This window comes from Pipistrellus hanaki (genome assembly GCF_964339955.1).
Source record: "Pipistrellus hanaki genome assembly, chromosome: 18".
Lineage (NCBI taxonomy): Eukaryota > Metazoa > Chordata > Mammalia > Chiroptera > Vespertilionidae > Pipistrellus > Pipistrellus hanaki.
In genome coordinates, this window is record NC_140520.1 from 33349714 (window position 1) to 33377158 (window position 27445).

Below are 27445 nucleotides of genomic sequence, written 5' to 3' on the forward strand. Positions count from 1 at the left end.
TTTTTTTTGTTTGCCTGTTAATCCTCACCTGAGGGTATTTTCCCCATTGCTTTTCAGAGAGAGTGGAAGGGAGGGGGGGGGGGGAGAAAGGGGAAAGAAGAGAGAGAGAGAGAGAGAGAGAGAGAGAGAGAGAGAGAGAGAGAGAGAGGGGGAAACATCAGTGTGAGAGAGACACATTAACTGGTTGTCTCCCACAGGCACCCTGACTGGGTCAGGCAGTGCACCAGCAACCCAGGGAAGTGCCCTTGACCGGAAATCAAACTCTTGGGTGCACAATCTACACTCTAAACATTGGACTCACTGGCCGGGTTGTTCTCCCTCTTATGTGTGGATGAGGGCAATCACTTGTTCCTAGCACTTCCTTCCCCGGCCTCACTTCCTCTTTCAAGCAAGGTTTCATGCACCTTGCTTTAAATAAGGCCAGCATAGGTAGATCTGGAGTGACAAAACCAGTCAGCCTTTCAATGCAGTATTCCTGGGTCTAACCTGACCCATAGTGCTGTGTGGAGGGTGACCTCCGTGACCTCCATTACAGGGACAACCGAAAAACTAACTGGGATGGGACCGGCTCCATCCCAGCAGAGAGGGCGGTACCTGGCTGAGTGTGATGGCACCAGCCACTCACACAGCGTTTCCCCCGCCTACGATTTCACAAGCAGCAGCCAAACTTCTGATTGTGAGCTGGCTTTCCAAACATGTAGGTTATTCAAGTCCTCTTTGTCAGTGTGACATGGCGTTCTGGTTTCACCAGCAGCCTCTCTGGGACAGCAGTGGGAGGCCACTCCAAGGAGACCGCTGCCTTCTATGCATGTGTCTGCTGAGGACAGGGAGGTGTCCCAAACAAGCTTCAGAGAAGTTAAGACTTGTGGTTGGCTCCACATCAGGATACAGGCAAGCCCAGAACCCAGACTCTGCTGCCTTCCAAAGCTAAAAGTATTACAGGCATGGACCTCCAGTTAGGTTCATGCTGGGGACATGATCCACACAGAAAGGGACACAGGATTGCATGTTTTATTTACAACAGAGTTTTAAAATTATTTGCTGGTACCCAAAGAGTCATCTCTGGATTTTCCAGAGGAATTCAGGTAGTTGCCAGGTTGTATGTGTACTTGGGAGAGAACTAGTCAGTCTTGGTGGAGACTAACCAACAAACCCAGTGACTGTAGGGGGAGGAAATGATGGCTGAGAAAGGGGAGACTCACCAGCTGTTATTAAAGACTAGAGGCTCAGTGCACAAATTTGTGCACAAGTGAGGTCCCTAGGCCTGGCTGCTGATCAGGGACGATTGAGGCCTGCTGGCCAGGGGGAGGGACCGTGGGAGGTTGGCTGGCTGGCCCAGGGGGGAGGAGGGAAGGGCCACAGGAAGTTGGCCAGCTGCAGGAGGTTGGCTGTGGGAGCACACTAACCATCAGGGGGAAGGTCCTGTGTTGAGTGTCTGGGCGTGTCATAGTGACTGGTCGACAGGTTATTCCAGTTTGTCAGTTGTAACAGTTGCTTAGGCTTTTATATGTATAGATTGAGGCCACATAAACTATTCTTTTCTGGAACTGGGGGTAGGGAAAAGGATGGAAGAAAAGAGTGTGGCCTTTTCCACGCGGTAACTCCCAAGGAGCCAAGCTGGCTTTACACCCTATTAAACCAACATCTTAGGAGACACTGGTCTCTGCCAGAAAGCTACTTTGAAGTTCATTCTTCTCAGTGCCTTACTGTGCACTGGGGCTAGGAGCGTGGATCCTTAAGATCCTGTCTGGCTTAGCAGAGAGGTGCAGACCTAGGGCCTAGCAAGGAAAAGGTGAGAGTGGAGGGGAAATATAGGGACAAGCTTTACGAAGGGCTCTGTGTGGATGTGTTTTGCACCCTTTTTGGCAAGGGTAATTGGGCTATGAGGGAATGGGACTAGCAACCAGGGCACGAATCCCTGATGGAGATGTGGCAGAGATGCAGATCAGGGCCCATTAGTAAGCCGAGTTCTGGGCTTGCAGAGAGGGGTTCCCCATAGGGCTGTGACACCCTCTCCCACCTTCAGCAGACAACCGGGGACATCGCCCCAAAGTGAGACACACTGAGGACAGCATGGTCACAAGTGGGCACGGGCTTTATTCTCAGTGCACAGCAGTTCTGCGTTCTGCTCATCAGCAACACGTTTTATTGGTTCCAAAAAAATTATCCCTTTTGTTCCCATCTTTTCAAACTCCTGCTCTTCCCGTCTCAGCCGAACAACATATTTGAATTTCAGATTTGTCAGTTTGTAGCATTTCCCCCCTACGAACCATATAAATACATGCAAAACACTGTACAGAGAGCTTAAATAATATCAAAATGCAAATACAGATTGGGTGCACTGTTAAGCCGAACTGCAAATTATGGCAACACACACTGGGGTACACATTGCTCTGATATCACCATTTGCTTATTGATGTCATGCAGACCGCAGCGGCCTATCTTTTGTTTTTATTATTTTATACAAAAAAACAAAACAAAACACACAAACCAGTGCTTGCTATACTAGTTACAGAAAAAAAAGAAAAGAAAAAGAAAGTCAAAATTCCTATCTCCGTGCTAGTTTGGAAAGAACAAAGTAGTTAGGTTGGTTGGCACATATATATGGCATATTCACATATGGCATATATACATATGGGGCGGAAACATGAACCAACAGCCACTTCGGCCAGGGAGCTCACCTCCCTCCGTCTCTCTTGGTCAAGAGGAAAGGGGACGGCGGGCCTAACCGCAGGGTTGGGAAGGCAAAGGAGACTGGCACTGAGCCACCTGCAAGGGTGTCTGGTCTACTCCGAGGGAGGGGCTGGAATGGCTTAGAAACGGCAGGCATTGGCAACGCCTCACCCCCACCGCCGCGGAGGGGCGGTCCCTGTCCGGAAAGTGAGGAAGTGGGCACTTGGTGACGGTACAGGGGCTGCTTCAGTCGATGGGTAAGGAAGCAGGAGAGAAGGAAAGCATTTGGGGGGAGGGGGGTGTGCAGGGCACAGGTGATCTTGCCATGCCCCTCTGGGTTGTCGGCAGTGAGGCAATCACTCAGATGTAAGTGCACATGCTCCCCTCTGGCACTCAAGGGCAAGAAGAAACCAAAACCTACAGAGTGCCAGAGGGGTTTCTAGAAGGTCTCTCTGCAACTTCCAGGGATGCAAGTCATTTCAGAGGTCAGAGGGCACCTACGGGAGGGACCGAGCCCCAAGACTGTCGGCCAGGGCTAGAAACAGCACTTACAGCTCTATCCCCACTCTATACCTTGCACGAAGCCTTTCTAGGAGAGGGGAGGAAGTCCTGCTCAGATCCTTGCTTAAAAACTCACTGATGGAAAGTTCCAGGGACAACCGGAGGTAAAAGAACCTCTTATTGGAGGTAAGATATGCAAACCCCAAACCAGAGGATCCTTGCAGCCCAAGAGATGTTCATGTCTTGGGCTCCACACTGCCAGCTATGCATCAAGAAACAAGATCCAAGTAAGGCCACTGACCCTTATCCCATCTCCCAGGGGCCCACGCTCATTCGCTGCTGTCCCCTCCACCCCCCTGCCTTCTTGCTGGATGCTTTCCTTCCCATCAGTCTACTACCTGCCGCCCATTTTTCTAGGTTAATCTAGGACACTATTTCCCCCTTCTCCCCATCAGACCCTTTTCAAATCCAAAGCACCGTTTTGGGGAAAAGCTTTAACTTACGCCGTGTTTACTCACTGCCAGTGGGATCGCTGAAATGGAACAGGAAAAAACTTATATAAAAAACATAGGCACATAAACACTTAAACTTAGTTCCGCAGCAACAAAATGTATATTAAAAAAGTCTAGAACCCAACAAGTTCCCCCCCACCCCTAAGTATAAAGATGGCTGTTTGGAGAAAGGAATTACGCGGCATTGGTTTAAAAAAAAAAACCAATGACAAATATACGAAGTCACCTGTCAAGTGCAACAGCTGGTTATGTGCTCCCTCCACAGGGGTTACACGACAGCACTTTATTGTACATCCTTTTAAACAAAATACATATGGCTGACTCAAAAAATACGTTTCTGATCTAAAGAAAACTATATATATATATATATTTTTTGCATAATATTTCTATATTTTTCTCTCCTACTGTGGAAACTAGAATACACAAAAAACCGTTGACTGGAAAAGTAGACGCTGGCTCTCAGGAGTAACCTGGCGGCACCATGAGAGTCTTTTTGGAGCAGGAATGGTAAAAATAGCCTCCAAAGTTTGTTATTGGCTTTTTTTCTTTTTTCTTTTAAAAACTGATCTGAGGTAATAAAAGACAGAACGAAATCTTCCAATGTACTTAATAAATAGACACGTGAACACCGGACACCTCGCGTGAGCAGTCTTTCCTCCCCCATGTTACAGACAGAGAAAAGGTCGCTGACGCAGGTCACCTTTACAAAAACCCAAACCCAACTCGGGGAGACTCTGTAATAACGGGATGTGTCGGGAGCATGCTTCTTTCCTCTTCCTGCCTCGGCCAGCTCAGGTGAGAGTGGGAGAGGGGGTGGCAGCCAGAAGAAAATGCCGGAGGAGAAGACAGGTTCGGGCGCCCTTCCTCTCACAGAGGGACATCTGGCAGTTCGCAAGAGCCTCCAGCCCTTCTCCCTCCTCCCATCGCGCGGCAAAGTGGGGCAGGCTCCCCCAGCTATCCAATGGGAGGAGGGGATTGGCAGACACGAGATAGAAATGGAGCTGCTGCAAACGTGGCTCCACCTTGTCCCATGAAGGAACGCTTAAAAAGTCCCCTAGTAAAGTCCCCAGCTCCTGAGAGGCAGGCGAGAGGGGATGCTTTGGGCAGTGTTCAGGGAGAGAAGGCACAGGGCTTGACTGTGTAGCAGGTGAGCACACGCTGGAGAGGGGCTTGAGTGAGGCACGAGAGGGGAAGGAGGAAAGGATGGAGGAGAGGTTTGCAGGGTGGGTTTTTTTTCTCTCTCCTTTAAGTCAGCAAAATGTCACTGGAGCCTCCCACTTTGGATTCATAATTTCAAAATCAAAGTATTTGAGAAAGGTCGGGACCTTTTCAGAGACTGGACAAGTTAGGGAACACAGCAAGGAACAGAGTTAGACTACCGGAAGGGAATATCCAAGCTGGTACCCAAGCTCAGACCCTAGACGGCCCTTAGGTCTCTCTCAAGGCTTCTCAAGGCTCACTGCCCCCACAACCAGGTCCTGCCCTCCAAGAGCCTTGGCAGGTGGCTTTGAAAGCAGCAGTGGTCACCCCAGGGCTCCATAAGAGCTGGCCAGCTCCTGGTCCTCGATACCAAAGTTCAGTTAGGAGTTGGGGCCATTCTCAACAGACTCATGTACCACCACTTTAGAAATAGGAGGAATCTCAGGATTATGATAAAAACTACACATCACACCTATGCAAGCTTCATGGTCAAGGTTGATCTCCTTAGGACGTAGAAATTACATATACCTGACAAGTTTAGAAGTAGATAACCGATACCAGCTCTCAATTGCTTCAAAAGACCCTAATTAGCAAAGAAAACCTGTGTGCCCATAGAACTAAATCAATGGTTCCATTGGGGCCAGAGGGAGAATGGTCAAAGTTGACTTAATTCAGTCAGGTCCTTTCCACTTTCTTAATCACTGTAACTTAAAAAAAAAAAAAAGAAAAGAAAAGAAAAAAAAAAGGTGTAGGTAAGGAAGACAATAGTTAAAGAGAGTAGAGAAGTTTGACTGGAAGGGTAGAAAGAGTTAGAGGGCTTTAGGGATAAGCTTTCAGAATGGGAAAACAATTTTAACAACGATCACTCTATAGGCTAATTCCATACATTCCATTCCTGCTTCCCACACAATTCATTTGAGAATATTTGTCTTGCTGAACCCTCAACTGAGGTGATACATGACACAGACACATAAGGTACACTCCAGAAGTCAGGAGATGGCAACATAAGCATGAATACTGGGGGACGATTGGGTTGGAATGAATGCTAAGAAGATCATTGCATTTCTTTAAAAAAAAAACACGACAACCCATACATTCCAGGAGTAGGTTCTACTATTCACTGGTCCTGCTACAAACCCCAACTCAAGTTTAAGTTGAAATCCTTGTAGGTTACGTTCTCTTGTCTCTTCGTGGTCAGGCGGGGGGCTCACACATATTTGGGAGCAGCTGACACGACAGTGAAAATTCCCATCATCATCTTACAGATGGGAGAGATGAACAAGAAATAGGGAAAGCAAGAGTGGGGAGTCAGAGGATGAAGTTCAAACGGATGTCTCCAGGCTATGTAGAGGGCTGTCAGGGTGGGAGGGAACAATTTGCACCTGGCTGCAATCCACGGCATTGTTGTTTGTGTTGGCGGATGGAGTGACCTCACCATCCAACAGCAGCACCCTAGTCCCAGGCTTAGGAACCTTTTCAAAACTTTCCTCCTCTTGCTCATCCAGGAGTGGTGTTCGTGGCCCCTCCTCATCTATGGCGAATTCAGGGTGGGTCATGAAGTTGTGGATGGAGTTTTGGTTCCTGGGTTTCTGGATGCTTTCATGGAGGGAACTATGGAATGCTTTGACCACTTTGATCTATACCAGGGGGAGGAAGAGAAGGATAAGAAAAGACAGATGTGAGAATTGGCCAGTAGCACAAGGAACTGGTGGTCTGAGGAGAGAAACAAAATCCAAACTACCAAACCTTATGGATCATCGACACAAAACCATACGATAGGACACTAGAAACATTTACGTGGCTCAACTTTCAAGCATTGGGGTGGGGTGAGGTGAGGAATGGCAAACAACGAGGATGTTTCAAAAGCTGCAGTTAAATAAAAACAGAAAACCCAAAGCAAAGTTAGCATTCCCAAACAATCCACTCTTAAAATGAAACAGAAAACAAAAAGGTTCATTAGTTCTTTTGAACAGAGGGCACTAATGTTGGAACGAGGTGCAAATTAATAGCCAAATTTAAAAGATGAGTCAGACATGTGGGTTTCTGTGTTGAGGCCAAACATTTTGTGAATGTGGGATAAAAAATTACACATTGAGGTTTAGTTATCTGTTTAAAACCCTCAAAGAGCCAAACACATACCGATCTGCACATAATACACTTTGGGTGAGAAGTGGCCATAATTACAATGCAGCAAGGCAGACAAACCAATCTTCATTTGTGTCAGCAGCATGCAAGAAATGAGAACTTATACTGTTCAATTGAAGAATTGCTCTTTCATCAGGTAACACACATATATTTATATCCCACAACTCCACCCTGTCCCCTTCCTTCTGCCCCTCCCCTGGAAGATGTGGATGAAACACAGGTATCAAAGGTATCAAAAGATGCCTTCCTCCTGATACTGGGAGAAGACCTGCCTCTCACACTCAGATGCATGTCTATGTCTCTGACACATGGCAACTCTGCCCAGTCTCATCGCTTCCTCCAGCCGTTTCTAAATTGCAAAGAGAAGCATAATCGCACGTGAAGGAAAAGGATGGGACCTAGGTTGGGTGCAATCCAGGGGGCAGTGCTACAAACAAGTGGCTTTTCTCATGGGGTGGATGAAGAAGATGAAAGGAAAAAAAACCCAATGTGTAGTTTTACTGGGCAAAGAAAGGGATTCAATCAATTTAGAGAAAGGGGAAAAATTGACCATAATTAATCTCGGTGACCAGCCTGTGCCTTACCCAACAGCACCCACTTTGGTAGCCTGCTTTTCTGAACTGCACGTCTCTCCAAGGTGTGGGGAACCTTTTTTTCTGCCAAGGGCCATTTGGATACTTATAATATCACTAGATGCCTGGTGCATGAATTTATGCATGAGTGGAGTGCAGCAGGCCTACCCCGTTTGAGGCCCATTGGGCTGGGCTGGTGGGTTGGGGGGAGGGGCTGATTGGGGCCGGATCAGACTAGTTGACTGCCACAGTCATAGCCACCGTTTGTTCTCGTCATTCTGGCCATTCCACCATTCCAGTTGCTGGGCTTTTATATATATAGATTCTCAGGCCATATAAAACTATCACCTTAAAAATTAGCCTGCTATATTTGGTCAAACATTTAATTAACTCACCCCTAATGACCTGGCAGGGACAGACCAAATGATTTTTCAGGTCTTACATGGCCCACGGGCTGGACGTTCCCCACCCCTGCTCCAAGGGAGGATTTAGAAACTGGTTTAGTAGGATTGGGATTGGGAGAGAAAGTTAAATCCTGAGAAGTTGGAGAGAGAGGCCAAGAGAAAAGAAAGTAGTTATACGATTTTCATTGGTGGCTGATTCTAGTCTTGTTCGAAAATTCTTCCCTTGGAAAAGAAGTGGGAGTAACACAGGGAAAACTATTGAGGTGGGGAGGGGGGATAGGGAGGAATGATGAGTGTTGGGTTAGGGCATCTCATACCATACTCTGCTGTTTAACCAAAGAATACGTTCCTGGAGAAGAGGTAAGAATGTGGAGACAGCAGAGCATACAAAGAGTCAGGCAAATAATTTGGTTGGATTGCCTGTCCCAGCACTTACTATCATTGTAGAGTGCCTTCAAAAATAGCGTGCAAAGAAGGTTCCCTAAAGTCTGTCTCTGCTGGCTAGACTTGCCTTAGTCTATGATAGCCTGGGAGCCCACCAGGACTGAGGGTGCTCAGAGCTTACAGGGCAAAGGATTCTTTGCCACTCAACAGAATCAACTCAACACCCCAACCAAGCAGAATCAAGGAACTAGGGCACTCATTCATCAAGCTGAAGAGAAAGTAAGGACCTACTTTTCCATCCTTCTGTGATCCCTACTGACCATCTGATAGGTGAATTTTACCCATTATGTACTCTTTGATCCAGATCAGGGTGAGATTAGATAGAATAGAGTCTCCACCTGGTCTTCAGGAGGTCCCAAGTTTTAACTGATCTATGTCAGACTTAGAGCAAGGCAAGTTGGTTTGAGTAAACCTAAACTCAATGCCTTCTCCCTTGGCCCTGGTCAAGAGAAGGGTTCAAAGCCATGGCACCGCCTACAGGGGCGACAACATAGGCCTCACTTTCCATCTGCTCTTGAGATCTCAAAATTTCCAAGTGCGGCAGGCGAACAGGTTCCTTTATACCACCCGTTGATCATCTTCGATATCAGTAATTTTCAAACTTCCTGCCTCTCTTGTTTTAAGCATTGAATACTTTATAGAAAGAATGGTATTTGAAGTCTAATATATAAAACAGATTTAAAAAAAACTGGGGTTGTAGTGAGGGTCTGGAGCCCTATTTGCTGGCTTTTCCTCTCACCTGTTGGGGTGATCATAACAGCTGTTACAGGTACACAATAAGGGAGATAAAAAAGTGAATTGGAGCTGGGTAAATGGAAAAAAATAGAAACATTTTCTTCTTTGGGGGGAGCAAGGAACAGCCATCTGGCTAGACTGCAGGACTTCTGGAATCTAAAGGGAAACCAGTCACCTGCAAGGAAGCTCAAGTGAAGTAGAGTCTGGAGGCTGGGGTGGGGAATAGGGGGAGGGGGTAGAGGGCATGGGGCTGGGCCAGAATGCTCCTCAAGCTCCACAGGAGCCTCAGAGAATACATAACTTCCGCTGATGAACAATCACAAAAAATACCCTCCTCACTCCACCCCAGGACCTCTTCCCTGCCTGGGGCATCCTGCATGGTGCATGAGCAGTGTACGGGAAACAAGACATAGCTAGTGAGGCAGGTGCTGTGAGAGTTTTAGGGTCTCTCCACTCAGCCCATCAACCCTTCCTTCCCTGGTCACTATCTCTGAAAACCTTTGGGAAATGTCTCTTCGGTGGTCCCTGTCCTATTGGTAGAATGGTTCACTGAAGGACAACTCTTTCTCATGACTCAGGAGCCCCAACCAGGCTAGACCTTAGTGCTAGCTCAATGAACAGGCAGGTGAACACTCCACTTCCTGGGCTGGTATTCTGTAGTCTTCTGCTCACTTTTCAGAAACCAGGGGAGGAGAAGAGATTAGGGCTTTCCTACAGAGGAAAATCTTTTCTTTTTTTTTTAATTTTTAATATTTTATTGATTTTTTTACAGAGAGGAAGGGAGAGGGATAGAGAGTTAGAAACATCGATGAGAGAGAATAATTGATCAGTTGCCTCTTGCACACCCCCTACTGGGGATGTGCCCACAACCAAGGTACATGCCCTTGACCAGAATCAAACCTGGGACCTTTCAGTCCGCAGGCCGACGCTCTATCCACTGAGCCCAACCGATTTCGGCAAGAAGGAAATCTTAGGGATTTATCTACTGAAAGTTAGATAAATAACTGAATTTACTTGGAGATCTAAAATGGGAAAGGAAGTTTTAAACATGACTATAACTTCTAGGACCTCCAAGGAAGAAGGAGCCAGAGAGAGAGTAAGGATGACCTGTCTCTCCTGCTGGATTTTCTAGTCTTTGATGGTTTGCAGCCTATCGTCTACCAGCAATTCTACAAGAGCCTGGTGGGCTCTGTGTCTTCCGCTTAGCTCCTTCTACCATCGAATTGCTAGGATATCTGATATTAACCCTTCATAGCATAAAAGGGATGATTAAAAAAAAAAAAAAAAAGAACAAAAATTAGTTAGAAGGACATAGCAAAACTAGAAGAAAATGGAAATAAGAGAGGAATATGGGAGAATTAGGGTGAGAGGCTCTTGGATATTTGCAGGGTAAGATTTATTTAGTTCTTTGACTGCCTTTGGGCCAAAATAAATATGTATTTATATAAAATCCCCCCACCTCCCATACCTCCCATAAGAACACTTGCAGCTGGTTAAAAAGACAACAAATAATCTGCCCTGACCCAGGTAGCTCAGTTGGTTGTTGTCCTGTACACCAAAAGGTTTTGGGTCTGATTTCTGGTCAGGGCACATACCGAGGTTGTGAGTTTGAACCCTAGTCAGGTGTGTACACGAGGCAACTGATAAATGTTTTCCTCTCACATTGATGTTTCTCTCTCTCTCTCTCTCTCTCTCTCTCTCTCTCTCTCTCTCTCTCTCCTTTATTGATCAATAAACAAACATATCCTTGGGTGAGGGTTTTTTAAAAAAAGACAACAAATAATCTAAGCCTGGCCCATCTATGCAGCTTATAACCATGCGAACTACAAACAGTGTAACTGTTATTTTTTCATCCCCCACCCCCCAAATCCCTGTGCTAGAATAGGGGGTTAGGAGGAAGGGAGAGACAAACCCTCAGATACTTGAAGCACACAATATACTTAATAGAGAGGGATTCCTTTCCTACCAATACTGTAATAGCACTATCAGCAAACAGACTTCTCTCTCCTCTCTGTATCCCTTTGGGAAAGGTAAAACAACTAGCAAGAATCCAATAACCTACCAATGGGAACACCATTGGTTGAGTGTGGGCAGCATCCCAATGGCTAAGAAAGGGGTTCCTGAAACTTTATGTGCAAAATACGATATGAAGGGCTCGCCATATGTGAGGCAATGGTTTTCAAACTTCCTGCTTCTATCTTTCTATTCTATTTCTAGAAGCAAGAAACAATTAAAAAAAAAAAAGGTTGCTCTTTTTTTAAAAAAAAAACAAAATACAAATATCACTTTCCCTAGATTTTTTTTTATTTACCTATTTTTAAAAAAGCTTGCTCTTCAGAAATTCCTAAATAATAACAGGTGAAGAAAAATGTTATTTTGACCTTTTCTTGTGTTTTCCTCCCTAGATGTGCATTAATTGACTCTTACACCAGAATTTGGTTTAAAGTCCCTGAAAAATGAAAGCACAGGGCGGCTCAGCCCTGGGCATTCGAATTGAACACTTTCACGTCTTCACATTCAGTTCTAACTTTTATGCCAACACTGCCAGCTAATAGAGTGGTCGCCAAAAAGGAGTATTATTAATGGCAAAGTTCAATATTGGTTCATTATGACAGGTCTAGCGGTAAAAAACAAAACAAAAAAACCCCCCAAAAACAAAACTATGGGAACAACAGTTCCCTTTATACCTTTCTTAGGAGACCTCAAACTTGCCCCCAGATGAAGAAGGTCCTGGGTTTCATTTGACCTAACCTTACATCTAGCCTCAGGAAATAGAGTTTAGACTCTCAGGAGCAGATGGAGAGGAACAACAACATATCAGAACAAAGCAAAATACAAAAAAAATAAAGCAAAGCAAAACAAAAACCTCGAGGAAAGAAACAAGCAATGCAGAGGGAACAATTAGAAAACAGGGCTATTGTCTTTAAAATGGCTATGGTTTAATAGATTTTTCAACATTTTAAATAAATAAATAAATAATCAATTAATAGATAATAAATAAATAGGCAGGCACATAGGCTGATTTTTGGAGTGGGCTTTTTATCCAGTTTTTCTTCCCTTCAGTCAAAGATCCAAAGGAAAACCAAAAGAAAAAGATAACCATGGCTGGTTAAAGTGGATGCCACGTGCTCTCTTGTGGTCATTTTTAGCAAATCATGCATCATAATAGACTATCACTCACTGCCCAGAGTAGGAGATGAAACAGCAGCAGCAACAGAAGTGTTGGGGGAATTGACTGGTACAACTGTTACATAGGATGAGCTAGGATCATGTTTTACATCAAGGTGTTGACCCATGGTTGGTCGCTTTATGACTCCCTTAAAATTGGCTCCCGTCTGGAATGTGTTAATTACGTCGATCTGCAAAGAATCAGAGAGTGAAATAGCTTTGCTCCACAGTCAGAGAGAGGTGAAGAGAGAGAAAGGAAGGGTAGGGTGGTGGAAGGTTCGGGAAGGGGGACAGGAGGAGCTGGGGAATGGGGCAGGAGAGAAAAAGCCAGATAGTCCCTCACACACAAGGCAGTGGTGAGGGGCAGGGGGAGACGTGTCCATTGCACATCACACTTTATTTAAGGAACAATTTGCCATGGAGTCCAAATCCCCGGCCAGAACCCAGCCTGCTCTCCCCTGTGAGCCACGTGGAAGGTATTTTATGTATGCCGGTATCCAAAGTGTTTAAAATTTGTAGGGACTTCCACCCTTCATGATGCCTCTGATAGGGACAGCTTATTCACTGTGTTCATCTGTTCTCTTAAAAAATCAGGCGTGCGATTTAAAGTAGAAGGAAAAGTATATATGACTGACCTCTAAACCAATGAAATTGGCTACTTATTTTTACAGATTTTTCCAAGAAAATAACTCATGTGTTTAAAGGAAAAACAGGAGCATGTAGCAGCCCATACTAGTACATAGCGGGCCACGGGGGAAAGGCTCCTGAATTGTGGGTTGCTGGGCTCTCACTCTTACGGGGTTCTTCTCTGAGGCATCCTTCCCTTGGTGTGAGGTGGACAGGGGCTGAGAAGGGAGCTCAGAAATCCAATGGCCAGGCTCTTTAGAGAGGATGCCACTGGCTGCATTAACGCATTAGAGATCCCAAAATGTCTGGCAGAAATGCGGACAATAACCCAGCAGGTAGACTGAAGGAAGGAGGGGCAGAAAGAGTTGTTGCTAGCTGGTGGGTGGTGAGCAGCCTTAAGGCTAGCCCTGCAGAGCGGTCTCTGGTCTCCAGGGCCCTCCTTATCTGCCACAGAGGCGATCCATACCATTTGTTTTCTAACCATGATCTGGGTGTGGGGCCTTGGTCAAACCTACCATCCTTATCCCTGACCCCTAAGGAACAAATCAAAAGGGGTTCCTTTATTCTTCAGAATCTGGTAGAACCATCTTAAAAACGCCCACATGCTTAGTACCAATAGCCAATCTCCCAGGAATGCTGGAGAGGGGCTGATTCCACTCATCTGACTGCATCTCCCAGGAGAGAAGATGGGAAAGCAGGCGCCGTGCGAGTCAGCTACTCTTACTTGGGAAGCTTTTCGAGAAGCCAGGAAGGGAGTAGGGCTAGTTTCTGGATTCTGAGCTAGAACACCACCCCCTTCACCAGTTCTCGGTTCCAGGGACAGAGCAGCCTGATCCCGCAGGAGGAAAAGGGTCTGCATGGAGCGAGGGTTCCGCTACATGGAGAGACACCTCCCTGGGTGCTTTCCTAGGGTTACGAGGTCTCATCTTCCACAAGGAAATCAGATCCCAGTTTGACCTCCCCCAGGTACTAGAAGTTTGTTTCCCAAACTTCTGCTTCCTAGTGCTTTTAGCTCCCCCAGCTAAAGGGACCAGGATGGGACAAAGGCTAGGCAACAGCTCCCCCCAACCCCCCAAATGTTGCCATAGCAACAAGGGTCAGTAATCAGATGGTAGGGCGTTTTGTTAGGACTCTGCTGAGGCTGAAGAATTGTGCCAGGAGAGAGCTTCACGTGCCAGATACAGGTTGGCATAGGCAGCCTCGTTTGCTTATAGTCAGGTGCACGCTGCAATGGCACGGATTTGGTTACTGTGGCATTCCTTAACAGGCTGCCTTTGCTGCCTACGTTTAGGCTTTAATGCCATTCTGGCCCAACTGCCTCACGCTCCAATAGGGAAAGGTGGTATTCTTAAAGCTCCGTAGGCCATGAAACTACACAGTCCAAGGAGTGAACATTGGTGGTGGAGGGGGAAGGAAGGAAGATCCATGAATCTCAAGCCCCAGGAGAGAAGACTGGCCGGGAGCCAGGAGACACTGGAGCAAGGGAATCCTGGCTAGGAAAGAAACCACAGAGCGGAAGAGGAGGCAGAGGATCCTGAGGGGAAGAAAAGCAGACAGGTTATTTCAGAAACAGCAGGTGGAAAGGAAAGCATGGGGCCTTGGTGACAGGAGCCAAAGGTGCCAGGGTTCCCTGGGCACAGAGGCCACTGCTGGATGGGCCAGCAGCCTGGAGAGTGGTGGGTCTCGGGTGGGGACTCGGGATGTCCCGAGGCAGTGTGTGCAGGTCCTGTGGGAATTGCTTTCTCTGGGAGGAGGGACTCGAGGGAAGGGGAGGGAGCCCCAGTGATTTCCTACCTGCCCCCTTTCCCACTCCCATTTCCTTGCCTCTGGGAGACAAGTGCTCAGCAGGTATTTAGTTTAGAATAGCCATTGTACCTCCTCTCTGTGCACTGAGGAGAAAAGGCTAAATATCTGCAAGGCTAATTTTAGAGAGTGACACTTATTTCTGGGTCTTCAGCCAATCAGTAGAGAGGAATAGGCCTGTTCTCTCTGGAGAGCATCCTTGACATCTTGGGATTTAAAGTTTCTTCAAGTGGGAAATCTCAGGACTGACACAACTGAGGCACGTGGGGCAAGAACAGGGAAAGCGATAGGGTTACCAGGGCCTAGTCCAGCCCACTCGCCCAGCAGCAGGTAGACGCAGTGACATAAGGAGTCGGGGAGAGTTTCTGTGAGGCTGCAGGCAGGGGACTTAAGAGCAAGAGGACAGCTTCTCTTCTCTTTCAGAAGTTGCAAGAAAACAAACCTTGAGGAAATGACAGCTTCCTTTCGGGGAAGCAAGTACCTGCAAACGATACTCAGGTATGGAGAGACTACTGTCATTGATACATACTTAGCCATCAGGTTTCCCACCATGACCTTAAGTTCCAAGTGGGGAAGATATAAGAGGGTGAGTTTCTTTTACAAAAATCCCTCTAGGTGGCATCTACATTACCTGACAACGGCTTAAGGATGTGCATTAAGTGTCTGCTGGGGCTGCTGGCATAGAGGCACTGTCTAACTCCTTCCTTCTGAAGGGGAGGGAGGGATTCTGAACTTTCTCTCCCTGGGTTAAGTCTAGTGCTTGCAAGAGACCTCGTGCAGGAAGCCAGCCCAGCCCAACGGAGGGTGGGAAAGGGGCGTTAGAACCAACCCAAAGCCAAAGGACTGAGCTCCCCGTGAGTGTCCAGTGCTCTAGGTCCCACGACTACTCTCCTCTCAGAGGAGTTTGCGCAGCTGCTCTGCCCCTGTCTGTCCTAGAGCCAGGGAGCTAGGGCTGCCATTAGTAGCGGGCCTTGTAAGGGAAGAGATGTTGGCCACCAAGAACTGATGCCCTCCCCAAACTTCCCAAGATGGGGAGACTTCCTCTCCCAGGATGAGGCTAGACCACTATCCAAGTACCTGAGTCTGGATTCGGTTCAGACCACGAAACCAGAGGATCTGGCCTCGGCGTAGCTCCATCTCCGCATGGTCAATTTCGTCCATCCCCTCCGCATCCTTGGTGATCTCCTCTTTGGCAGTGCCATGCCCGGCCTCCTTCAGGAACTTCAGGGATTGGGTAGGTATTGTGGAGATGACCTGAGAACAGGAAAAGGGGAAACACCAGAATCAAGGTCAGGCCCTTGGGGAGGTTTCTCTTTGCCCGATGACCCGTCCCAATGGGAGAAAAGTAGGGAAGCACTTGAGCTGTCAGGACCTCAGGAGGGCTTTCTGTATTTGTGGACATCCAGCAGAGAGCTTATATTCTAGCATTTGACCAGTCATCTGCCTCGTTATAGTTCCTCCTTCTCCTTCTGTCTCAGTTCTTCCTTCCCATTATGCCATGTGTCTTTTCAGGGAAGTAGAACTAGGATGCCTGGTACATAGTGGGAGGGGAAAGAGACTGGGACTTGGGGAAAATAAGTCTGGGGAAAGGATGATCATGTTACATGTGTACGAGTAAGGGGTAGAGAGGGTGTTGGAAAAGAACGAGCCTCTTCTTCGTTACCACCTGCAGAGCAATTCCTCGCTATGAAAGTGTAGTGAAAGGGTACGAAAGGTCTTCTTGGACTTGGGTGAGGAAGGAGGTGGGACAGGCCATGGGAGAAAGGACTATAAGTATGACCAGAAGCCATGGAGCAGTAGGGCAGGCTTGTCATTCAAAATAAATCACTTGGTGAGCTCAGTGCCTGTCAATCAATTGTCTTCCACATACAAGAGGAGGAGTAGACAGGGCTCGGGTGGGAAAGAAGGGCTGTGTGGGCAGTCCATCCAACACAGACCCGTGGGTATTCAAACAGGAAGAATGTCAAAGCTGTGCTTTTGAATTTTGGAAGGAGCTGCTGTGATATAGAAGAAAGGCCACAGTCACAGACTAGACTCAGGTGAGAGCTTCAGACAGTAGGTAAAACACCCAAGCTTCGCCCTAATATAAGCTACTTTAGGGACACACTGGCAAATGACCTTCAGTAAGCAGAACTGGTTAGGAGCTGGGATAAATCCTAATCAGGGAGGATCTGGGAGGTATGAGAGAAACAGCTAGCAGGTCCCCAGGGAGGGGTCTTTGGGGTCAGTTAGAGCAAAGCAGGGGCCTTGCAAAGTGGTGTTAGGACAGGAATGACACTCTTACCAGACCTGATGACATTATTATGATGCGAACAGCTAACATTTATTGCAGCCTTAGAGTAGACATGGTTCTAAGTCATTCTATACAGTAACTGATTTCCTGATTAATTACAATGACCAATGACCCTGTCACCCTAAACTGAGGAAACCGAGGCACGGAGTGGTTAAGAAACTAGTTCAAATGATACAAAGGAGCGCTGGCGTTCAAACTCAGGCAGCGGAGCCAACATCCGTGCTCTGAGCTATGTGCTAGACTGCTTCTCCAGAGAGCTTGTGAGCCTGGACTTCTTTTAGGTGAGAGTCAGGCATTCAACCCAGAGAAGGCCACGGTGAGGAACGGAAGAGTGGGGGAGCCTTAAGCCATTCCAGCCGAGTAGCCAGGGCCAGACTGAAGCCTCATTAGAATAAAGACATATGCTTTGTAAACTCGTCTACTTCTATGACCCTTACTTTATTACTATTATTTTAAAGCAAAATTTCATTTAAATTCTCTACTCCCATCTCAGAGAAGCTCCAGGCCTGGTCAGAGAAAGATCCGAAGCCTCTAGAGTGATGGGCAGTGATCATCCCACCTCGGGACCCTACAGGATGGGAAACATTTGAAAACTTGAGGTCTGCAGGCTGAGCGCGCGCGCAGGGAGGGCGGGCCTGTACTCACCTGGCCCCACAGCAGCTCTCCGATGCCAATGAAGAGGCACCAAAGCCACTGGGACAGGCTGAGCTTCGTGCAGCTGAAAGGTTTCCCCCCAAATTCCACGATGATAATCTTGAAGAGAGAAGGGGGAGCCCGTCATCAGGGAGGTGAGTAAGAGGCAGTTAGCCCTCCCACTGAGGCCATCAGAGCCACACAAGCCCTTGCCCCTGGTCTAAGCCCTGATTTGCTTGTGGGGAAGGAGAAAGAAAAAAAAAAGAAAAAAAAAAACCACAGGAGAGAAGGGGAGAAAGACACAGGCTTAAGCACTCTGACAAGGAGACAGTCTTACCTCTGACTAGAGCAAGAAGGAAGGGCCCCCTCCTCTTACCACCGGGGCGGCCATGCTCTTGACCCCGGTCCCCACAGGAGCCCAAGCCAGGCTTATCTGCTAGCTAGTGCACGCCATCCCATCACTGCCCTTTCTCTGTGAACTGCACGGCATGTTCTACTGAGAGTGCCCACAGCACGTGCATGCACATCTCATGTGTGCTGGCAGGAGGCGTGGGGAGGGGGTGGAAGAGAGTGACCCTCCTTGGGGTCACGTTGTGAGATTTCTGTGTTTTAGGCAGATAACGAAAGGATTCTACACGTCTTGTTTTATTTGTCACCGACGTGCTGCCTTGAGCTGGAGTACGTGACACAGCGGTCTAGAGCCACGTGCAAACGGAAGCCAACGGAGAACCCAGCAGCCCACGGCCCGCGGCCCCATCGCTCCCTCACTCCTTTCCCCAGGTCCTTCGGGAACCCTAGCTCCCAGCGACTGGCCTGTATCACCTCAGACTTCCTAACCCCAACCCCTGCTGGCATCTCACCTGGCTGATGAATGTGCCCATAACCACAGAACAAAAGATGAGATTACGGAAGATGCCTGCAAAGACATTCCTCTCTCCGTGGATCTTGCGTGAGTTGATCTCATTGAAGAGCTGCATCAGCACAAAAGTGTTGAAAATAATGGTGTAGTGCTGGGTGGGCGGGGAATGTAGAGGTGCGTTCCTCCCACTATCAATGTCAAAGAATTTCTCACCTAGTGGAGAGAGGGTAAGAATGAACTCAGCGAGCTCGAGCTCGGGGTGAGTCAGACACGTGGGTGTGGCCGTTCTGCCTGCTGATGGCTGGTGTCCATTCGAAGTGGTCGGTATCTGAGCTATGCTAATTATTAAATATGTCAAATATTAGCTCTGACCCCAACATATCTGACTGTCTCTCAGTATGCTCCAATATTTATCTTGTTGTAGTGCAAACTTTGTGCACTAGAGTCGGGCAGACATAGGTCTGAATCTCAGCGCCGCTATGATGTGGCCTGAGCTTTTGTTTTATGATCTATTAAAAAAGGGTTGCCGGTTTGGCTCAGTGGATAGAGCATTGGCCTGCAGACTCAAGGGTCCCGGGTTCGATTCTGGTCAAGGGCATGTACCTTGATTGTGGGCACATCCCCAGTAGGGGGTGTGTAAGAGGCAGCTCATTGATGTTTCTCTTTCATCGATGTTTCTAACTATTTCTCTCCCTTCCTCGCTGTAAAAAATCAATAAAGTATATTAAAAAAAAAGTTTAATGAAACTCTTATCAGAAGCACATAAGCCGGCATGATGTGTCCTACAGCGGGGTCAGAGGACACGCTCGTGAGTAAGCTGCTGCTCTCCTCGTTTTGTGCTCAGCCTGCTCCCTTCGGCCTTCTGTCCTCGGGCCACTCCCCACCCCATCTCCGCCCAGCACCCCAACCCCCACCTCAGGCCTCCCCACACTCAGCTCACCGGCAAAGACCAGGAAAAAGATGATGGTGAGTTGATAGACCGCGTGGCCCAAGATGTTCTTCATCATAGTCCGTGAGATCAGAGGCTTATTTCGGCCATAGGGGCGGCGCTTCAGCAAAGAGTCTGTGGGGGGCTCCGTGGCCAGGGCCAGAGAGGCAAACGTGTCCATGATTAGGTTCACCCACAGCATCTGCACAGCTTTCAGCGGGGAGTCCTGGGGGGGGCGGGAGGGTGAGAAGAACCGGTGCTTTAGCTTTCCTCAGAAGCCACCCTCTCCTCACGCGTCAGCTTCACCTTTGTCCCCTAAATGGCCTGGCTCCTGCTGTCCCCCTGGACTTGGGGTCTGGCCACTTATCGGCTGCCTCCTGCACACTCGCTACTGGTGATGGGCCTGCAACCTGGCCTGTGCCCTGACGGGGAATCGAACCGGCCACCTTTTGGTGCCTGGGATGGCACTCACCAACTGAGCCACCCCGGCCAGGGCACTCCCCACGTTCCTCAGCCCCTGCCTCATCGCTCCACACACACTCGCCTCACCTGAGTGATGCAGGCTCCGGTGAAGGCCACGATCACGGCCACCACGTTGACGGTGAGCTGGAACTGCAGGAACTTGGAGATGCTGTCGTAGACGTTGCGTCCCCACATCACGGCCTTCACAATGCTGGTGAAGTTGTCATCGGTCAGGATGATGTCTGAGGCCTCCTTTGCCACGTCTGTGCCTGCAATACCCTGAGGGAAGACGGGAAGGAAAGCTGAGAAACTGGATAAAGCTGCGTTTACCGGGATTCTGAACCCAGACTCCGTTTCCTGACTCCCAAGAGGCTTCTGACCTAGGTCTAACGCTAGAGAGCACACCAGCGACACAAATACTAAAGACGAGTTCTTTTCTTTCCCAAATAAACTGATGAACAAAAACAGACCCGGAGACAGAGAAGCAGAAGGAGTTGTATGCATACATATAAGCCTAACCAATGGACACAGATACCAGGGGGGTGAGGACATGAGTGAGGGGGAATTTGGGGGAGATAATGGGGAGGAGGGGTGGAAATGAGGATACATATGTAATACCTTAATCAATAAAGAAATGAAAGATTGGAAAAAAAAAAGAAGAAAGAAAAAGAAAAGAAAACGAAGGGAAAATGTGCCACCGTCACTTTACAGAAAAGAGGGCTGAGGCTCAATGCTCCCACCTCACTACTGAACCCAGATGGCAAATCAGTTATCTTTCCATATTCCTTTCTCTTCCCTCCTACTCTCCCACCTTACAAACGAATTAAAAGATAAGAAACAAGTCCTATCCTACCTCCAAATTCTTACATTTCCTTTGCCACCGTCAGTATCTCATGTAAGTCCTTACCTGCCCTGCAACGTTAAGCAGAAGCAGCCTGACAGCACAGTTCTCAAGTCTTATCCTTGTTCAAACCCTGCCACTGGGCAAGCACCGAAGGCTTCTGAGTAGACGATTGGGGGTTGAAAGCTGTACTTTAGACCCAGTGAGCTTTCTGGCCTGGCAGTCAGAGCCCTCGGTAAGTGAACCCTGAAGCCCTTTCAACTTGCTCTTACGTATCTTTCTGCCCAACACCCGCTGGTTTATTCACAATTCCCTGGATTTCTCATTCATCTTTAGAGCCTAGACATTTACTTACCCCATTCCCCCAAGTCTGGAACCTCCACTTTCCCCATCTACTTAAATCCTACCTGTCTTTAATGTCCCACTCAATTAAGCTCTACTTGGTTTGCATGGCTGCCCCTAACATCCCTGGCCCGTGCTTCTATCCCACATCAAACATGCCTTGTGACTTCTGTAACCCGCAGAGGAGCTTGTGAGGATTAATAAGCACAAAACAAACAAACGAGAGGTTCACTCACCATTGAATAAGGTATAACATTAAAAAGTAAAACAAAGCAATCCCTAAACTGAAAGGCAATATGATGTAAATGAACTGGTGTAACAGTTGGTAGCACAATCATACAAAGGAAAAAATGTCCCAAGTGACTTTTTAAAAAAACATAGTAAGTTGATGGCACATTCTTAGTAGGATGTACCTGCGGGGTAAAAAGAACTATAAGAAAAACCTTTCACTGCCTTTAGTAGAATAATTGTATTGCTCTTTTGAAACCATTATACACAGTACATTTTAGAATAAAGCAAATAAGAGCACACATTCCACATGGAACACCAATTTTCCACGTGTGCCTAGACACACAATACTACCATGGCCACAGGGCAAGTTCAAGTAGGTCTCAGTTCCGGGGAAATGCCACTTCCTCATTTCCCTGCCTGTGTCCCTTAGTCTTCGTACTCAGTGGTCCCCGTTTTTGCATATGATTCCTGGCTGGGTAGGTAGAGGGATGGAGTGAGAGACAGGAGCAGCTGCTTACCATTGCAAAACCCACGTCTGCTTTCTTCAGAGCCGGCCCGTCATTGGTGCCATCGCCTGTGACAGCCACCACCTGCCGCTGCTCCCCAACCATGCTGTCAATGATGCCTGGGAAAAGCAGACACGCGCGGTCAGTCCGCCTGTGCCGTCGGAGGCCATTTGGCAAGCCTTGTCCCCACACAAGATGCTTCTCTGGTCTTCTTCCCGGATCCCGCCATCACCTCCCTTCCCGCTTCCCTCTGGTGGATGCACTAGACCAGTGGTCAGCAAATTGAGGCTCGTGAGCCACATGCGGCTCTTTGGCCCCTTGAGTGTGGCTTGGCATTAAAATAAGGTGACCAGATCGTCCAGGTGTTGGCGGGACGGTCCTTATTTCTAACAATTTTTCCCGAGTCCTGCGGTGTTTTAAAAAAGTCCTGATTTTTGGAAAGAATCTTTCCAATGTTTCCAATCTTTCCAAAAATTGGGACTTTTTAAAAACTCCGCGGGACACAGGAAAAATTGTTAGAAATCAGGACTCTCCTGCCAACACTTGGACGATCTGGTCACCTTACATTAGAACCACTTCTTCAAAACAGACTCACCCAGGCCGAAAACTGACTTCTGCCACAAAGTTTCAATCGCACTGCAGTGTGCACTCGCACGTGGTATTTTGTGGAAGAGCCACACTCAAGGGGCCAAAGAACTGCATGTGGCTTGCGAGCCACAGTTTGCTGACCACTGCACTAGACCATCACCCAAGGGCAGTACGCTGTTTTAAGGGGAGCACTCTGAGCAAGAAAGTCTGTCCTCCTCACACAGCGCCTGGGGCCCCAGGACAGCTGTTCTGTGGCACAGAAGCTCCACCGAGGGTCGAACTACCTACCATGTCCGCACACCCGCGGGGCAGTGTGGGTATGCCACCTGTCTTTTCCGCTTCACACTTAACCTGTCATGCCTAGTTCATAGGATTATTGGCAAACAACACGCAGGGTGGGGCAAAAGCAGGTTTTCAGTTGGGAGTGGGTGACACAGTTTATTCTTATTTATTTATTTATTTTTATTTAAAAAAATATATTTTATTGATTTTTCACAGAGAGGAAGAGAAAGGGATAGATAGCTAGAAACATTGGTGAGAGAGAATCATCGACCAGCTGTCTCTTGCACACCCCCTACTGGGGATGTGCCCGCAACCAAGGTACATGCCCTTGACCGGAATCGAACCTCGGACCTTCCAGTCCATAGGCCGACGCTCTATCCACTGAGCCAAACTGGTTTTCGCTATTCTAATTATTAATTATTGTATTATTTTCCATACAAACAGCTGTCAGCCTGCTTTTCCCCTCACCCTGTATGATAATGTTTAAAAATAACTTTATTATACGTCTTATACTCACAGGGGTTCAGCTTTTGCTACACTGCATGTTGTCCCCAGGACCCACCCTCCTAGGGACAGGGAAGTGGCTTTGGTATATGGTTTCTACCTGTCCCCACCCGGCCCCTCTTCCCTGCCCGTCCCTGCTGCTCAGGGGCTGACCTCACCTTTCACCAGCGTGTGCTTGTCCGTGGGGGACGATCGAGCCAGGACTCGAAGCTTAGGCCAGATCTTGTCCAGTTTTTCTTGCTCTACCTGCCAATACCAGACAACACCTGGGTCAGTCACGTTCAGAAGAGCCCCCCCAGGAAGAACCCTCCTGCCCCGCCCACTCCAGGCTGCGGGGAGGGCTGTGCGCCACGCCAGGGGTGGGGTCGCCTGCCCCAGTGCAGATGCAGCAGGGGACCCCATCTCCAAGGGCAGACTCACTGACGGTGCCCCTCCAGGCCCTGCTTGTCTGCCTTCTCCTCCCAATTCCCTACCTGGAGCCGATCCCCCATTTTTAGAACCTTGATAGGGAGGGGAGGGGTGAGCCAGGGTCAGCTAAATGGCTCAAGTGGGGCTTCTGAGGCCTTAGGTTTGATTTTGACAGAGACCAGGAAGCTCTGGTGTGCTCCACACCCAGACCACGTCCTCCTACAAACCCGTGCCACTGTCAGTCACAGGGCAGTGACCCAGGAGGACAGAGGCCGACTGAAAACCCCTGAAAAATGTGAAAAGTTAGTGACACACCCTCAAAAGTGAGCTTGTGAGTGAAGGTCGTGAGAAGGAAGCTCTTAATTCTGCCGCCTGAGCAGCCCTGGTGGCAGGGGTGTTCGCTGTGAATAACTTCTAGTTTGAAAAGCACCCACGTTCTCCTACGTGCCCTAGGTGCCTAACACGAGACCCGGCCCTTCCCCTGCCAAACGCGGGCCCGGCTCCTCTCACCCAGGACCCACCTCGCCCTTTTCGTTGCGGATGAGCCGGTTGAACTCCTTCCCTTCCAAGCACAGGAACTCGTCCCCAGGTGTGATGATGCCACACTTGGTGGCAATGGCCCGGGCTGTGTTGAGGTTGTCCCCTGTCACCATTCTGACAGTGATGCCAGCTCGTTTGCATTTGGCAATGGCATCTGGGACCTGTGGAGGGCGAGGCGAGAGGAGAGGAGCAGCTGGTGATGCGGGGGAGCGGCCCTGCTCAGCGGCTCCTTCATCGTGGACAGGACGGGGGGCCCCCCCTCGAAGCAGTGCCACCCCCCACTTCTGTCACATTGGAATTAGCCTCGTGTGCCAGGCGTTGAAGGGGAGACTGGCCGCAGGAGCCTGGAGTGAAAGCTCACTCTCCCACGTACCATCTAGACTCCTCAGCAGGGCAGGCACAGATGGCCTTTTGAGATCTGGCCACTGCCTTCCTTTCTAGCAGAAGTCTTTACACTGTCCATCCATGCTCCCTCTACCCTCCCTGGCCACGCCCCAACCACAGCAATTCCTTGTGGTTTCCCGAACACAGGACACCCTTCTGAGCTTTTGGGCCTTGATAATTGATAGCTGATCTCCCTGGACTTCTTAGGAGCAGAGGCTTTTGCACTTCCCTAGTGTCAAGAACAGTGTTGGGCTTTTGGGAGGGGGCTGCGGGGAAGGGGGGATCAACAAAAATATGTTGATTGAAAGAAGGTGGCCAGAGACAAAGCTGGTGTCCTTGTCAGAGAGTGGGGATTTTTGAGCATGCTTCCAGAGGCAGTGGGCCATGCCCCAGATAGAGGTGTCAGTGCTGACACCAGGCCAGGCCTTGAGATATGGTCTCATGGCCCCTTCCTAGTATGTAGGCCTTCTTTCACAGAACACGGTCAGCTTTCTGAAGAACAGGATGACCCTGTGAATAACATGGTCGTCAATGGCATGACCCTGATGTAACTTAGGAAAAACTGTTTTGTCTTGGGTTGCTTGCTCTGCAAGAACAGGATGTGGTTAATGGGTTTGAAAGTGGTCCTACACAAATGGTCGCTGCTGCTCTCTGGTCTCCCTGCGTGGAGAATGGCAGAGCAGTCGCCCGGCTAGTAGCTCGCCCGGCCGGCTAATAAAGGCTCCCTAAATTTTAATTTGGTCTGAGCTCCAATGGTCACTCACTCGAGTTCGCTCCACAACATCCTGATTAGTTCTTCCTCCTGACTGTTCTTACGAACCAAACGATGAGCCTAGTGAACCCTGTGCTGCCCACCTTGAAGCAGTGCCAACGTAGGAATGGCACCTTCTGCCAGCTCAGCACTCGGCAGTTCTGTGGAGCCGGAAGCCCAGAAACAGCCCTCCGTGCAGGTGAGAAGCAATTCGGTAACTTTTGTGGGTCACAACTGGAAGCAGAGCCAGTACCCTCGCTCCCGTGACTCCCGGTGGCTTCCCAGCAGGTCACATTGGGCCCTCACGCGGGCCAGCGGCCACTGGAAGACTTCCACTCATGTGTTCTTGCTCACCTCTGGGCGCACAGGGTCCTCAATGCCCACCACCGCGATGCAGGTCAGTTCAGTGAGGATCTCGCTCTCGTTGTCCCACGGGGGCTCCCCGTCGTTGAAATCTCGATAGGCCAGGCAGATGGTGCGGAGCCCCTCGCTGGCCATGGGCTCGATGACCGTGCGCACGATCTCATCTCGGTCCTTGCTCTTGAATGGCACTGCTTCTCCGTCCTTGTCCAGGATGCGGTTACACCTGGAGAGGCGCACAGTCAGAAAGCAGCCTCCCCCTTCCCACCCAGTGCGTCTCTACCACCCTCTATTGGCATTCTGGCAACTCTGCAGTACCTCTGAAGGCCCTGTGTCCTGGCCAGAAACCTCTATCCACCACCCAGCCGGGCCCCCTTTTCAAGGTGGGGTGGCCTGTAGGTAGACAGGCACATCTTAGGCGGAGCGTGTGACTCTCCCATGTGATCTGTTCCCACTCATGTGTGACGCAGTGCCAAGAGTCACTTGTGGAACTTCTCAAGGGTAGAGAGATGTGTTTTTTTTGTGCCCAGTACCTACAACAGTGCCCAGTGGGTAGGGCATGTTCAACAAGAATGTGTTCATTGACCGAGGTGGCCAGAGCCAAGTTGGGGTGCTGGTTAATTCAGTTACTGGCCCTGGACCTGATAATGGCCTGGGGGGATAACTCAGCCACTCTGAGTAGGTTACTGACTTCCCTGTATTTAGAATGGAGAATAAGAAGGAAGAGGGAACACGGAGCTAATGTTTCTCGAACTTGCCATGTGCAAGGAAGGTGTTTACATACATCGAATCACTTAATTACAGTCACCCCGTGCAATGGGCTTTCAGATTGGGGATGGAGGCTGGAACGGCCTGAATCCTGGCTGTGCCACTATTAGTTGCGACACCTTGAGCAAGTTTACTTCACTTCGCTGTACCTCTGTTCTCTCATTGCTAAAAGAGATGACGACAGCATCTCCCTCACTGAGTGGTGAGGATTGGATAAAATGAGCCACGGAAGGGACTTAAAAGACAATGCTTGGCCTGAGACGGTGCTCAGAGGCTAGGAGCTGGCACTTCGCTCGGTGGGCTCAGCCTGGACCTTCGTGAGGGAGGCTCTGGAAGGGAAGAGTGGGGAGGAGAGCTCACTTGCGCAGAATGATCTCGGAGGCGCCCTTGCTGTACATGCGGTAGCCGCCGCCGGGCTTCTGGATGACCGTGCTCATGGACTTGCGCACCGAGTTGAAGGTGTACACCTTGTATAACTTCTCCTCGGGCACCTCGCTGCGCACAGAGTGGTAGTTCTGCTTCAGGTCGATGACGAAGCCCAGCAGTGAACACTCCGTCTTGTTGCCCACCTGCCGCGGCAGGCCCCCCTCCTGCTCCGGAGGCTGGGAGGGAAACACACATGGCGCTGTGAAGAAGGTGCATTGGCCGGGGAGGACTCAGGGAGGAAAGGAACGCCCCTCGGACCTTTCACACGGCTGCCCGGGTGGAGGGAGGGCGGCATCTGTTCTTTTCAAGGGTAGGTGGCCAGTGGTCAGTGGGACTTGCCCCTGAGCCACCTGGGTTATGGGTGGTCAGTTTGTCCTGGGGTTGGTGCTGGTGGCTCACCCTTTGTGGGTCTCATTCTAATACCCTCTCCGAGTTTCTGGAAAGTGAGTACTTGACTCCTGTTAAGCCCGGACCTGCTATCAGCACAAGGCCTCTCCCTGGAGACATTGTCTTTACGTGGTAATTGGAGGGCATTCCACAGCCATAGATTCCTCC

The 27445-nt window shown here is 49.0% G+C and overlaps 1 protein-coding gene across 4 annotated transcripts in view; it reads right to left on the reverse strand.

Annotated features, from left to right (window-relative positions):
* Nucleotides 1-2077: 2077 nt before the first annotated feature.
* ATP2B4 (ATPase plasma membrane Ca2+ transporting 4) overlaps nt 2078-27445 on the reverse strand; it is a 98655-nt gene continuing 73287 nt past the window's right edge. For 2 of the 4 annotated variants that reach the window (XM_084865835.1, XM_084865834.1), the window contains 11 exons: nt 26825-27066; nt 25691-25922; nt 24183-24362; nt 23412-23499; nt 21892-21998; nt 20047-20238; nt 19510-19723; nt 18571-18782; nt 17723-17830; nt 15862-16038; nt 2078-6523 (listed from right to left, as the gene is read on the reverse strand). In XM_084865835.1, coding sequence (XP_084721961.1) covers nt 6209-6523; nt 15862-16038; nt 17723-17830; nt 18571-18782; nt 19510-19723; nt 20047-20238; nt 21892-21998; nt 23412-23499; nt 24183-24362; nt 25691-25922; nt 26825-27066 — 2067 coding nt within the window. In that variant the 3' untranslated portion in view covers nt 2078-6208. Of the gene's footprint in view, nt 6524-12339; nt 12546-15861; nt 16039-17722; nt 17831-18570; nt 18783-19509; nt 19724-20046; nt 20239-21891; nt 21999-23411; nt 23500-24182; nt 24363-25690; nt 25923-26824; nt 27067-27445 lie in introns of those variants that run through there. The other 2 variants (XM_084865837.1, XM_084865836.1) reach the window with 2 other exon arrangements.